The 14,813-nt window shown below is 44.0% G+C and overlaps 1 protein-coding gene across 1 annotated transcript in view; it reads left to right on the forward strand.

The window, feature by feature from the left end:
• The first annotated feature begins 6,005 nt into the window (after positions 1–6,005).
• The window catches only part of GPR176 (G protein-coupled receptor 176), a 92,720-nt gene continuing 83,912 nt past the window's right edge, over positions 6,006–14,813 (forward strand). Inside the window, exon 1 of the mRNA XM_022587504.3 lies at positions 6,006–7,086. Within this exon, the coding sequence (XP_022443212.2) occupies positions 6,915–7,086 (172 nt within the window). The 5' untranslated portion in view covers positions 6,006–6,914. The remainder of the gene's footprint in view (positions 7,087–14,813) is intronic.

A 14,813-nucleotide genomic window follows, 5' to 3' on the forward strand; every position in this document is an offset into this window, starting at 1 on the left:
AATTTATTGGAGACCAGTATGTTTTTGGACATGAAATATTCCAGTAGTTCAATTCAAAGATGCCCAGAGACTTTATTATCAGCTACCACTTTCATTTTACAAGGACCTAGGATATCCTTATTGCCACCAATATACACAGAGATTTTTTTTTTAAGCCCTAACTCAATATCTTCCATTCCCAGGAAATAAAGTCTATGCTGTCTTAAATATGCAGGCCCCAGTTTTCATGACTCTATCTGCCAGGATAGGCTGGGTTATACTGTGATAATGAGCAGCTCCAAAAATCTTGGTTGTTTAGTATAATAAAGGTTTATTCCTTGCTTATATAAAATTTGTTGTTATGTCTGGGTGGTCTCTAGGGCATCCACAACCCCCCCCCCCCACAATATGGTAGCTCAGAAACATAGGCTGCTTCAATATTTCAGCTCTTCAGCACAAGTCCCCTTCCACAATCACAATGGCAGGGCAGCAGAGAGACTTGAAAATCACAACAAGCTTTTCACTGCCACAGCTCAGAAATGACTCGTCAGTTCTGCTCACATATCATTAGTCATTATAGTCACATAGCCCTGCCCATTTGCAAGGACAGCCAAGAAAAATAGTCTTCTGTGTGCCCGAAAAAGAGAAGAATGAGATACCATTGAACACTAGTAATGTTTACATAATAACCTGCATTGTCTGTGTCTTTTGTATAGGTATAGAATTAGCCATTTGGAAATAGAACTACTTATTCCAGATGGGTAGCCTGGGGCCATAAGGATCCCTCTTTCCTCAGCACACTGCTGCTTGGGCTTACCGACTCAAAACACTTCCAGCTTTTCTCTTCTCTCCATCTTTAGTGAGAGGCCATGCAGGGACATGTGAGAGTGTAGTGTTGGGGACAGGAGGCAGGAGGAAGAGACCTTCAATGATGAAAAGGAAGAAGGAAGGGGAAATAAACCCATAGGCTCCTCCTTACTTCCCCCCACCTTCCCCTTGGGCTTTGCAATTATCCCAAGTCCTATTCCATCTCTTCTGTCCCCTACTCAGCTCCCTTCTTGCTCTTCAATAAATGCCCAAGAAAGTTGGAATCCAGGAATTATTTGGAACATAAATGGATCCTATTTCATTCTATAGGTATGGAAAGATGTTATTAGCACCTACGCGTAAATTTTGCCTATCACCACACCATGGGAGTGTAAGAGAAAAAACAGAGAAGGAAATAGGCTTTCTTTTTTAAATTTTTTTATTTTTGTTTTTTTATTTATTAGTGGCTGTGTTGGGTCTTCGTTGCTGTGCGCGGGCTTTCTCTAGTTGCCACAAGCAGGGGCTACTCTTTGTTGCGGTGCACGGGCTTCTCACTGCAGTGTCTTCTCTTGTTGCAGAGCACGGGCTCTAGAGTGCGCAGGCTTCAGTAGATGTGGCGCATGGGCTCAGTAGTTGTGGCTCGCGGGCTCTAGGGCACAGGCTCAGTAGTTGTGGCGCACGGGCTTAGTTGCTCCGCGGCATGTGGGATCTTCCCAGACCAGGGCTTGAACCCGTGTCCCCTGCATTGGCAGGCGGATTCTTAACCACTGTGCCACTAGGGAAGCCCGGAAATAGGCTTTTAAAAATTACCACAGAGATTTATCATCATGCAGTTTTGGAGGCTAAGTCCCAAGATCGGCAGTTGGCAAGCTGGAGACCCAGGATTGTAGATGGTGTTGTTCTAGTCCCGTCTAAAGGCCTGAGAACCAAGAGAGCTGATGGTGTCCTTCCAGTCTGAAGGCCACCAGGCTTAACACTCAGAAGAGCCAATGTTTCAAGTCTGAAGGCAGGGAAAAGCTTATATACCAGCTCGAAGGTTGTCAGGCAGAGGAAATCCTCTCTTACTCAGCTTTTATGTTCTAGCCAGATCTTCAACTGATTAGATGAGGCTCACCCACAATAAGGAAGGCAATCCTTTTACTCAGTTTATAGATTCAAATGTTAATCTCATCCAGAAATATCCTCATAGACACACCCAGAATAATGTTTGGCCAAATATCTGGGCAACCGTGGCCCTATCAAGTTGACACATTAAATTAACCATCATACCTATTTTCCCATGGTTATAAGAGGTAAAATCCCTAAGCAAATCCCAGGAGGTATATGATTAAGGAACAGGTGATTGGAGAAAGCTTCGAGAATCTGTTCTATTCCACATTTCTGTATTCCTGCCTTCCCAGCACAGGGCATTAACATTAGTTAAATGAGTGGACTGCTGGCACAAGGAGAAGAGTAATTCTTTTAAACACTGTGAAGAAAGTAGACCTTTGGAGAGCTAGGTAGACCTACAGACTGAGTAGGACCTCCCTGGGAGTCCTTAATCCCCAGAGCCTTTCCTTCTTTTTGCCCCACTCTGCCTGGGAACCCTATCATCCTGCTTATTATTTCTATAGGGAAATGGATCCTGAGCACTACACAACTAACTTTAAAACTTTGGGAATGCAAAGTGTTTTTAAGCTGGGAGAATGCCTTCTTATACTATTCATTATGGGAGAAAAATGTAAGGAAAAATTACTAAGCACTATCTAAGAGCCAGAGGTTGCCCATTTTTTTATTCCATTTTCTATTATTTGCTTTTAGTGTAGCTCCAGAAAGTTTTGGATAAAAATTAGCTAGCACATAAATATGTAGGCTGGTGGTCCTAATCACCTGTCTTCAGCTATGGCTGTGTACCAGTTTGCTGCCGGGTGTTAATATTGGCTAGCTCATATCCCTGTAATACCTGTACACGGTCAGTAACTGAAGAGGACTGTAATTAATTTATGTGGTTTTTGACCTCTTCTGGTTTCATTCCAAAAAAAATTATCTAAAAATGAGACCTTTGGAAGGATTTTTTTGATAAAGGAAAACAGATGTTATGGCAGATTTTATTTTCCTTAAATGACTGCAACAATCTCATTCCACCTGCTGTTCTTACAATACGATGGACACTGCCTCCACTGAGAGGTGTAGTCTCTGTCCTCTCCCCTTATATGTGGCGGCTTTTGACTGCTTCAACAAATAGAGTACAGTGGAAGTGATGTTCTGTGACTTCTGAGATGAGTCATAAAAGTCGGCCACCTTCCTGCCTTGTCCTCTTGGGACTCTTATCTTGAAATGCTCACTTTTGGAACATAGCTGCCACGCTGTAAGAAAGCCAAGCAGCCACAGGAAGAGGCCACATATAAGCATTCCAGCTGACAGGCCCAGCTGAGGTCCCAACAACAGCCAGCATCAGCTGCCAGACATGTTAGTTAACAAGCCTTCAGATTCCATACCCTGGCTGTGACTTTGAGCTGGCCCAGTTGATATCATGTGGAGCAGAGATAAGCAGTCCCAATGGGTCTTGCCAGAAGTGCATATTTGTGAACAGAATAAGTGATTGCTGTTGTAATTTAGGCCACTAAGTTTGTGATGAGCAGACAGGTATAAATAACACTACTATAGACATTTGACATATATTTAAATCATGTCCAATCGCTTACATCAATCTTATTTTTTTATTAGAATATAGTTGCTTTACAATATTGTGTTAGTTTATACTGTACAGCCAAGTGAATCAGCTATACGTATACATATATCCCCTCAATTTTGGATTTCCTTCTCATTTTGGTTACTACAGAGCACTGAGTAGAGTTCCGTGTGCTATACAGTAGGTTCTCATTAGTTTTCTACTTTATACATAGTATCAATAGTGTATTTATGTCAATTCCAATCTCCCAATTCATCCCACTGCCCCCCCTTTCCCGCTTCTTACATCAATATTAAATTATCTCGTAATCAGTGAAAATTTCATATAGCCCATGGCCATAAGAAGTATACCACTCTGATCTCATCCTTGGTCCTATATTGTCACAAGGCAATCCTTCCTCAAGTCTGAGGATCACGGTGACCCCTCAGTTTATCAGGTTCTTTTTTTTTTGGCTGCGATTGGGTCTTCATAGCTGCGTGTGGGCCCTCTCCAGTTGCAGGGAGCTGGGGCTGCTTCTCGCTGTGGTGCGTGGGCTCCAGGTGCACAGGTTCAATAGTTGTGACTCTCAGGCTCACTAGCTGTGGCTCACGGGCTGCAGAGCGCAGGCTCAGTAGTTTAGGCGCACAGGCTTGGCTGCTCTGTGGCATGTGGTATCTTCCAGGACCAGAGTTCGAACCCGTGTCCCCTGCGTTGGCAGGCAGATTCTTAACCACTGCGCCACCAGAGAAGCCCCTATCAGGTTATTTCTTGACTCAACTAACCCCAAACCCTAACACCAGTTTAGGGGCTGGAGAGAATTTACTTGTATCTTCTCGGAATACAAAATGAGAGGTTTCTTGCTTTATTAAACACTCTTTACATCTGAAAAATTGAAAAATGTTTTCTACACATTTATCCCAATCCCTTTTAGTAGTTTTGAATAGGGATGGCAGGTGACGGTGGGTAAAGGGGTATTTTTACAACTGTCACTACACAACTCATTTACACATTTTCCCTAACCTTTCCTAAGGAGTGTGCTGGATATTGTTGAATTATTATAAATTATGTTTTGTAGTGACTACAGTGTAAGGGGTTTCATCTTGAAAAATATGTTTGGACTCCCAGAACAAATTTTAACTGCTGGAAATGACTTTTTCCTTTTTGCGGTACGCGGGCCTCTCACCGTTGCAGCCTCTCCCATTGTGGAGCACAGGCTCCGGACGCGCAGGCTCAGCGGCCATGACTCACGGGCCCCGCCGCTCCGCGGCATGTAGGATCCTCCCAGACCAGGGCACGAACTCGCGTCCCCTGCATCGGCAAGCAGACTCTCAACCAATGCGCCACCAGGGAAGCCCGACTTATTTTTTTTGAAAATACAGTTTATCATTAATTTTCCTTCCATTTCTCTTTTTTTTTTTGCGGTACGCGGGCCTCTCACTGTTGTGGTCTCTCCCGTTGCGGAGCACAGGCTCCGGACGCGCAGGCTCAGTGGCCATGGCTCACGGGCCCAGCCTCTCTGCGGCATGTGGGATCTTCCCGGACCGGGACACGAACCCATGTACCCTGCATCGGCAGGCGGACTCTCAACTACTGCGCCACCAGGGAAGCCCTCTTTTTCTTTTTGTCTCCAAAGTGTTCAAAATACCTGCTTACATAGAGAATTATGTGCAGGTATTTTGAGAATCCAAAGATGTACAAGACATGGACCTTCGCCCTTTCAAGAAGAATAAGTAGTAAGGGTTAATAGGGAAAGTGAAGTAGCCCTATGGTAGCACGATCAGCCTTGAGATAACCAAGAAATAACTCTGTAATTTTAATCAATTCGTAAGTTATTGCAGTGGGACCTAGTCCTACCAGTCCATTTGTCAAAGCCCTCTACCGTGTCCTTCACTCATTAAAAAGAAACAGTTCTCATAAGGTCAAACCAGGCAAAATTTTAGTTGTCTTTTCTTCTAATTTCTCCTTTTCTCTTTTCCCCTGATCCTCTCTCCGGATGCCATCCATACCTGTTCCTTTTCCCATTCGGCTTCTCTTTACCATTTTTTCTTGTTTACTCGCTCATCCCGGCCTCCCAACCGTTTGCATCAGCCCGCAGGACGTTGCTCCCTCCCCAACTCTTCATTCCCAGAATCCACCCAACCGGGTTGTATTGTGTACATTTTAGAAATGAGACTCAATGAAAAGGCCCAAGAAACCGGGCACTGTATTTCTAAATCCCATCTTTCTTAAATGCTTCAGCTACACCCAAGGCCCGATGGAGGAGACTGGGCTCCTTGCCCAGGTGACAACGATGTGGCATTATCAGCCTCAGGCAGCCCCAGCTGACGAGATAAGGAGCAGTAATGACAGCAGTAAACGAGGCGAAGCCCCGGAGGAGCCGCGAGCTTCTCCACCGCAGCCAGACGTGGATCCTCCGCCCCTCCCACGCTCTCCGCCCTGGCTATCACGATCGTGGTGGGAGGGGAGCAAGATGGCTCCGTCCCTCCCCGCCCACGGCAGCCTGGGCGTAGGGGCGGGGCCACGCGTGTCACGTGATCGCCCCGCGGGCCGCGCGCCCTCAGCCGCGTCAAGCGCGCGCAGGCTGTTTGGCGATATCGCAGATAGTGCTTCTTCCCTTCTAGGGGTGTCTTCTCGTGTCCCCGCAAAGTCTGGAGGCTCTCTCCCTGCAGCCGAGGGCCGGAGCGGGGCCAGGAAAGGAGGCACTGGGCCGTGCAGAGGCAAAGGGTCTGCGGAACGAGGTCCCTGCATCCCGCGCCGAGGCAGGAGGTCGGAACCCCCAGCGAGGGGCTGGGCCGGAGAAGCCCTCGCGGGCGTCTTGGGGGACTGTCGGGCGCTGACGGCGAGGCTATTGGGGAGGTTCGGGGCATTCCACCCTGGCCATGGGCGGCGTGGGGACCAGCAGGTCCCTTCGGGGCTCCGAGCATTTGACTTGGGCATTTTCCGGGTTTCCCATCGCCACGTAGCCTCGAAGCCAGCAGGACTGAAAAAAAGGCTGCAGTCCAATGTTCTCTTCCCTCTGAGGAGAGGGGCTGAGCCCGTCCGCCGGAGGGGACTCGAGAGGGCTGCCCCGGAGGTGGCCAGAAGCAGAGGTTGAAGAGGGCGGCGGGAGCGGAGAGCGCCCTCCTTGACCATCAAATGCCTCTCGTGTTTCTCTCTCTGCTGAGTGGGCTTGGACGCGCTGACCACGCGGGAGGAGGGACGGACGACGCTCGGCGGGCTCTGACCGTGCCGCTTTCATGTGGCTGCTGACGGGGACCCCGGAGGGAACGGGCATGGGGCGAAGCCTCGCCCTCTCCGCTCCCCACCTGCCGGGCTCCGGGGCTGGCGATGCGGAGACGTGAGGGGACCCGCGGCTGCTCCGGGTTCTCCAGGTCTCTACCAGGCACCCGCGTGTTCCTCCGCGCCCGAGGCAGGAGAGAGTGGCGCGGAGGTCCGAGGCGGGCGCACGGGCGGGCTAAGACGGAGCTCCAGCCTCGCCATGGGGCATAACGGCAGCTGGATTTCCCGAAACGCCAGCGAGCCGCGCAACGCGTCGGGCGCCGGGGCTGAGGGCGCCAACCGCAGCGCGCTCGGGGAGTTCGGCGAGGCGCAGCTGTACCGTCAGTTCACCACCACCGTGCAGGTCGTCATCTTCATAGGCTCGCTGCTCGGTAAGCCGCCCGCGGGGGCGCCTCCCGGGTGGGCTTCCCCGAGGGCGCAGGCTCGGAGAGCCGGGATCGGGGGTCGCCAGAGCCGCCGTGGGTTTCGGGGTGCGTGGCAAAAGTGCAGATAGTTGAAGGAGGTTTAAGAACGTCAGGGTATCTGAAGGGAAGTTAAGCAGGGAGGGTCGACTCCAGCCCCCAAGGTGGAAGCAGAATTCCGGTAGGGCTTGGTCCCGGCTGCAGGGTGGGTTACCTGGTCCTGGGCCCCAGGCGGCCCTTGCGGAACGCTTAGGGATGGGCACAGGGTTGTGCCTATCACATGCCTTACCTCCCCGACCTCTTGTTTACAAATAGCGAGCAACGAAGCTTCTGTTTTGTTGCTGGTGACTGATGTGTTTTGCGCTCCATCTATTCCCTGTATATAATTTTTTTTTTTTTTGCGAGCCTTATTTTGCGCGTTTTTTAAATGGCTGGCTTCTTCGGAACAGCAACCTGCTGGTAAACAAACCTGTGGAGTTAAACTCTGTGTTGCCTTAGATATTTTTAAACCCCTAAACAAAACAAATCCCAATCTACTTCTTTCCCTATTTTTTGTTTATTCTGAAGTACAGCATAAAGACAGGATAAAAAACACAAAATGCCACGCACAACAAATTTAGGAATACTTGTTAGGGAAAGAAAATATCAACGAACTGAAATGAGTGGTTAGTAAAAATGTCCACTAGTGTGAGAATTACTTGTACTTCTGGTAGCTACTCTTTATATGATAAATGATACAATGAATATTCATTTTTGTTGAGATTTGTTGAACATGTTGCATATTACTTGTAAATACGTGGCTTCCTTTAAAATATGAATTCTCTGATGTGCCGTTTATAAGGATATAAAAAGATTGTTCGTAATTATGTGCGATATTATGGCCAAGAGCAGTCCTAAAGTTTCATAGTAGGAATAGATTACTTTTTTGTAGACACCTGTGAATTATCATGGAAACGAAGATACCTGACATCAAAAAGACTATAAAACATCAACTATACTTCAATTTTAAGAAAGAGAAAAAGAAAGAATAAATAACACAATGTAATGCAAAAAAGACTATGGAAGAATTGTGTTTAGAATTTTACTTTCGCAGCTTCTCTAATTGTCATCATCCTGTCCCACTCTAGCATAATATTTATTTTCCATTTTTTGTCATGAGGGCATTTTCAGGAGTTGACATCAGTGGGGCCATGTGTAGATTTGTGTGTGTATGTTACAATGTGTTTTTATGAGTGGAATGTAAATGCACATTAACAAAGCGAAAGCTTGTGTCCCAGATATTTTCAGTATTCATTTAACAAGCAAACACTGAACACCTACTGGGTACCAGGCACAGTGCACCATAGATTTTTTTTTTTTTTTTTTGTGGTATGCGGGCCTCTCACTGTTGTGGCCTCTCCCGCTGCGGAGCACAGGCTCCGGACGCACAGGCCCAGCGGCCATGGCCCACGGGCCCAGCCGCTCCACGGCATGCGGAATCCTCCTGGACTGGGGCACGAACCCATGTCCCCTGCATCTGCAGGCGGACTCTCAACCACTGTGCCACCAGGGTAGCCCTGCACGGTAGATTTTTGAGAGTTAAATTCTAGTATTGTCACATTTACTTAAAGAGTAGGTTATTGGGGAGGCAGTAGAAGTCGCTGCATTTTTATGTCTGCATTTGTTCTGCATATATATATATAGAGAGAGAGAGAGAGAGAGAGAGTTTGGTTGTTTTGTTTTGTTTCTCCCATTGGTAACTTTAACCATGAAGAACGATGGTGCCAGGAGAAATTTTCTCATAGTATGACTAAAAATTTGAGTACTATTGAAATAGAACAGCATGTGTATACAGGGTGGAGTAAATAGTGCACATTTAACAAATGTTCTGCTTCCCATGTACTTTCTTTTGTGGTACGCGGGCCTCCCACTGCTGTGGCCTCTCCCGTTGCGGAGCACAGGCTCCGGACGCGCAGGCTCAGCGGCCATGGCTCACGGGCCTAGCTGCTCCGCGGCATGTGGGATCTTTCCGGACCAGGGCACGAACCCGCGTCCCGTGCATCGGCAGGCGGACTCTCAACCACTGCGCCACCAGGGTAGCCCCCCATGTACTTTTCAATTCTGGTAACTTGCATTGGATACAGGAATTCCTAGGTAAATCTGCCCTTAATTCAACTCTTTTTCCACACAGCACTTTAATTGACATGCAAAAACTGCTTCTGTGGATGTCTTCAAAGAGGAGACTGATTTTTGCCCTTGATCTTTGGTTATGCTTGACTTGGCCTAGCCAGGATTCCCCCTTACCCATGACTTAGGCCCTCCTAAGAGACTTCCATTTGCTCCTTTTTATTTTCAGAAAAAGTATAAATATGGTTAAATTTCTAGAAATCAAAAGTCAGAGAACTTGTGCAAAATTGAAAGGCATGTCTGGTTTTCTTAAAAGCTTAACTACGTAACATTGCACTGTGCACTTGTTTCTGGTATTCTTGATTCATTGTTCTCTGAGGATTTGACCCATACAGACATATCTATGTCATCAAATCCTGGTAATGTCAGTTGAGGCTCAGAGCTTAAGTTCCAAAGCCATGTGCAGTCAGTTGCAAGGCAAATAAACTTGGGAAGCCTAGTTTCATGAAGCCCAAAAATAGAAAAAAATTATCCCAGAAGAATCTAGAAGGCTGAAAAGTAAATGGAGGATGGAATAGTGTCTAGAATAGCATATGACACTGGTTTAATCTACTTGTTTCCTCTGTGCCCAAACATGGACAAATGAGTTTTTTCCCTTTACATAAATTCAAACATACGTCCCATATTCTCTACATAGAATTTTTCATTGGGATTTCCAGAGGCCTACTATTATGTGAAAATAATTTCTTTGTACTGTTGACGTCTTACAGCTCTTTTTGAAAAGTGTTTTAGTGCCCTGTATGAGGGAAAATCCCCAACAACTTTTAATAACTATAATATATCCAACCATAGGGGACGTTATTTGCTGTGTTGAAAATGAACTCGAGAATTGTATATAATATTGTTCAAATAATGCCTTTTGAAGGTTTGTGTGAGCTAGTGTCTCAGCCTTCTTTATGCAACATCTTGGAATATCTTCAGATATACCATAGGTTTTGAAAGAGAGTCAAATAATTTAGATTGCCCTTTGATAAATATATGGCGCACACCACTTTTAGTAGTGAACAATGTGAAATCAAGGACTCAGAAAGAATTGGAACCATCATTTCCAATAAATGTTTTGCATTTTACTCCTCAGAGTTGATCTTTCTCTTTATTTTTCCCCACTGTCTTTGGATTCACAATCCAAGTGCCTGGAAAGCTGGACCCCTCTCTGGTGCTTTGACTTGAAAAAGGTCAGTGGTTGTGACCTAGTCTGTTACCTCTAAGCTCCTTCTGGACAAATTGCCTGTTATCTGTTGTTATCATCATTGGAGGCATTCAGGAGATTTTTATAAATGCATTTGCTCTTATTTAAAGAAAATCAGCACTGTAGACAACAGCCAAGAAGTATGTCTTCTACCCTGAAATTTATTTTAAAATAGAGAAATCAGCCTGCCTTCCTCTTGCCAAACCACTGTATGTATGGTCTCTGTGTTTAACCTGTGTCCCCTTTCCTTAGCAATAGTCTGTAGTGAACCTTTGGGAAGTTGATGACCCCAAGTAAAGGTCCAAGTTGTCTGTTGTCTGATTCCTTGAGGTGGTTATTGAAGTAATCATTTCAAAGGAAAGGCGGGGTGGTGGTTACTTGTTGAATTGATTTCACAGGTGATATGGAGAAACACCATTTTTGCTCATGGTAGTCTATAATATATCAACTAAGTTATATTGGGCACCAGCAGTGTTCATGGTACTCGTTCGACAGAGAAATATACTTGTGCTTTTGATACTAGTTGAAATTAACCAGGTAACAGCTGGATAATTGGAGTTCCTTAGTTAAATGTTTGATAGAAACAATGTTACTACCGGTTTGTGCTCATAATGCATAATTACTAGGATGTTTTTCATAATTATATAAATAATATGTTAGCCATAATTATAGCCAATAGTAATGTAATGTCAACAGTCTATCTATATATATATATAACAATATATGATAACAAATATATTGGCCATAATTATAGCCAATGATAATGTAACTATCAACAGCCTTATTATACCTGCTTTTTCTGTTTCTGGTGTGCCTAGAAACGTAGTAGACTGCATCAAGAATAAGGTGTCCTGAACTGACCTAAGGAGTTTGAAATGGTGAGGTCAATAGTTATCAGCCTGGGTAGATGAACTCCTAATATACTGACTCAAACTGCCTCGTGTTGCCATTGATTTCCATATGCTGTATGCATTCTGCCACCCCACTGTTTTGTAATGTAATACGTTAAGCACAGGAAAGCAGTCTGGCCTCCATCTGAATGAAATACTTGTGGTAACCCTTTGCTTCTCCTTTCTAGGCCTTCAATGGACAGCTTCTACTTTCCAATTCTTCTGGAAATTAAATTCTATGAAAACTTAAAAAACTTTATCAAGATTAAAATTCATATATTACACATTTCAGCCAATTATAGTATACAGGTCAATGGTTTTTAATATATTCACAGAATTGTGTAACCATCACCACTATGGAATTCCAGGAAATTTTTATCACCCCCTCCAAAGAAATCACATTCGCATTAGTAGTTGCTTCCCATTTTCCCTAAGTACCCTGAGCCCCAGCCAACCACTAATCTACTTTCTGTCTCAGTGGATTTGCCTCTACTGGACATTTCTTATGTATGGAGTCATAAAATCAGTGGTTCTTTGTAATTGGCTTCTTTCACTTAGCATAATGTTTTCAAGGTTCATTCATGTTGTAGCAGATACTTCATTCCTTTTCTGAGGCTGAATAATATTCCATTGTATGGATATACCACCTTTTCTTTATCCATTCACCAATTGATGGACATTTGGGTTGTTTCCACTTTTTGGCTGTTATTAATAATGCTGCTCTGAACATTTGTGTAGTTTTTGTGTGGACATAATATTTTCAGTTCTCTTGGGTATTTAGCAAGAGTGAAACTTCTGGGTCATATGGTAACTAAGTTTATCCTTTTTTAGGAACTGCCAGACTGCTTTCCAAAGTGGCTGTGTCATTTTCTATTGCTACCAACACTGTATCAGGGTTCTAATTTCTCCACATCCTCGCCAACGTTTGTTATTATTTGTCTTTTTGGTTATAGCCATCTTAGTGGGTGTTAAGTGGTGTCTCATTGTGGTTTTGATTTGCATTTTCCTAGTGACTAATGATGTTGAGCATCTTTTCATGCTCTTATTGGCCATTTGCATATCTTCTTTGGAAAAATGTTTGTTTAGATCTTTTGCCCATTTTTAACTTGGGTTGTCTTCCTGTCAGTGAGTTGTAAGAGTACCTTCTACAGCTGACCCTTCAGCAATGCGGGGGATAGGGCCATCGACCTTTGGGCAGTCAAAAATCTAAGTATAACTTTAGTCAGCCCTCTGTATTCATGGTTCCAGCATCCGTAGAATTAACCAACCGTGGATCATGTAGTACTGTAGTACGTATTTAGTGTAAAAAAAATCTGCATATAAGTGGGCCCACGTAGTTCACAACTGTGTTGTTCAAGGGTCAGCTGTGTATTCTGGGTACTAGACCCTTATTGATACATGATTTGCAAGTATTTTCTCCCATTTTGTGGGTTGTCTTTTCATTTTCTTACTGGTGTCCTTTGAGGCACAAAAGTTTTAAATTCTGATGAAGTCCAATTTATCTAAAATTTTTTGCTGTTGCTTGTGCTTTTGGTTTCATTTCTAAGACACCATTGCCTAATCAAAAGTCATGAATATTTACTCTTACGCTTTATTCTAAGTGATTTACAGTTTTAACTCTTACATTTAGGTCTTTGATCCATGTGCATTAATTTTTGTACATACTGTGAACTAGGTGTCCCAGCACCATTTGTTGAAAAGACGCTTCTTTTCCCATCAAATTGTCTTGGCACTCTTGTTGATCCTGTGAAAACTTTTGTTACCATTGTCCCACTGAAGGATTTTCGTAAACCTTTGACAAGGAATAAGTAAGAGGAAAATAAATCTTTTCCCCCACTGGCAATTTACTTTATGTGCTTTAAAAACATGATCTAGAGACTTCTCTGGTGGTCCAGTGGTTAAGACTCCGTGCTTCCAATGCAGGGGGCATGGGTGGCCTCCCTGTTCGGGGAACTGAGATCCCACATGCCATGCAGCGTGGCCAAAAAAAGAAAAAAACCCCACCAAAATCTAGAAACAGACTTTCCCAGAGGCAGGGAGATGAATGACCTATCCAGTGTATTAATAGAGACATACTTAAATATAATCAGTTAATTGCTTTTTTCTGTGTTTCCTGGATTCTTCTACCTAGCCTAGTAATTAGACCCCTTTTCATGTGTGCTAATGTGGCTTGTCTCTGTTAGGGCTCAGTCATTTGTAACTGCTAGGATGTTAGTAAATGATCTGGCTACATCATAACTCTGCTACACTGCTGTCACCTAAAGCAGCTAACTCCAAGAATAATTGCAACAATTTCACCTTTACAAAGGTTTCTACAGCAGTGAGCTCATTGGAGCAGAAAGACTAAAGTTTGGTCCACTGTTTTTTCTTTTATCTGATCCTGTTTTGTTCTGGACCTCAGTCTGTGGTCACGTGCTAAGGAAATACAGAACTCCTTTGTTTAGGATTAGAAATGTAACCCTCTCCAATCAGAGCAGTGTTTATATCATGTTACAATATTCTTTTACAGGTATACCTTGTTTTATTGTGCTTCACTTTATTATGCTTCAAAGATAATAGAGTTTTTTTAACAAACTGAAGGTTGTGGTAACCCTGTGTTGAGCAAGTCTTTTGGTTCCATTTTTCCAATTGCATTTGTTCACTTTGTGTCTGTGTGTTACATTTTGGTAATTCTTACAATATTTCAAACTTTTTCATTATTATTATAATATTTGTTATGGTGATCAGTGATCTTTGATGTTACTGTTTTAATTGTTTGCGGGTGCTACGAACTGTGCCCATGTAAGTCTGCAAACTTAATCCATAATGTTGTGTGTGTCCTGACCAATATACTGCCTGGCCGTTCCCGTCTCTCCCCCTCTCCTCCGGCCTCCCTATTCCCTGAGACACAGCAATACTGAAATTAGGCCAGTTAATAATCCTGCATTGGCCTCTAAGTGCTCCAGTGAAAGGAAGAGTTGCATGTATCTCACTTTAAATCAAAAGCTAGATGATTAAGCTCAGTGAGGAAGGCATGCCGAATGTTGAAATAGGCCAAAAAAAAAAAAAAAAAAAGGCTCTTGTGCCAAACAGTTAGCCAAGTTGTAAATGCAAAGGAAAAGTTTTTGAAGGAAATTAGAAGTGCTACTCCAGTGAACACACAAATGTTAAGAAAGAGAAGCAGCCTTATTGCTGATATGGAGAAAGTTTTGTTTGGATAGATGATCTTACCAGCCACAACATTCTGTTAAGCCAAAGCCTAATCCAGAGCAAGACCCTAACTTTATTCAATTCTGTGAAGGCTGAGAGAGGTAAGGTAGCTGCAAAAGAAAAGTTTGAAGCTAGCAGAGGTTGGTTCATGAGGTTTAAGGAAAGAAGCCATCTCTATAACATAAAAGTGCAAGGCGAAGCAGCAAGTGCTGATGTAGAAGCTGCAGTAAGTTATGCAGAAAATCTAGCTAAGATAATGAATG

The sequence above is a fragment of the Delphinapterus leucas genome, chromosome 2 (genome assembly GCF_059928025.1).
Source record: "Delphinapterus leucas isolate spDelLeu-1000000601 "Yukka" chromosome 2, BTC_Dleu_Yukka2, whole genome shotgun sequence".
Lineage (NCBI taxonomy): Eukaryota > Metazoa > Chordata > Mammalia > Artiodactyla > Monodontidae > Delphinapterus > Delphinapterus leucas.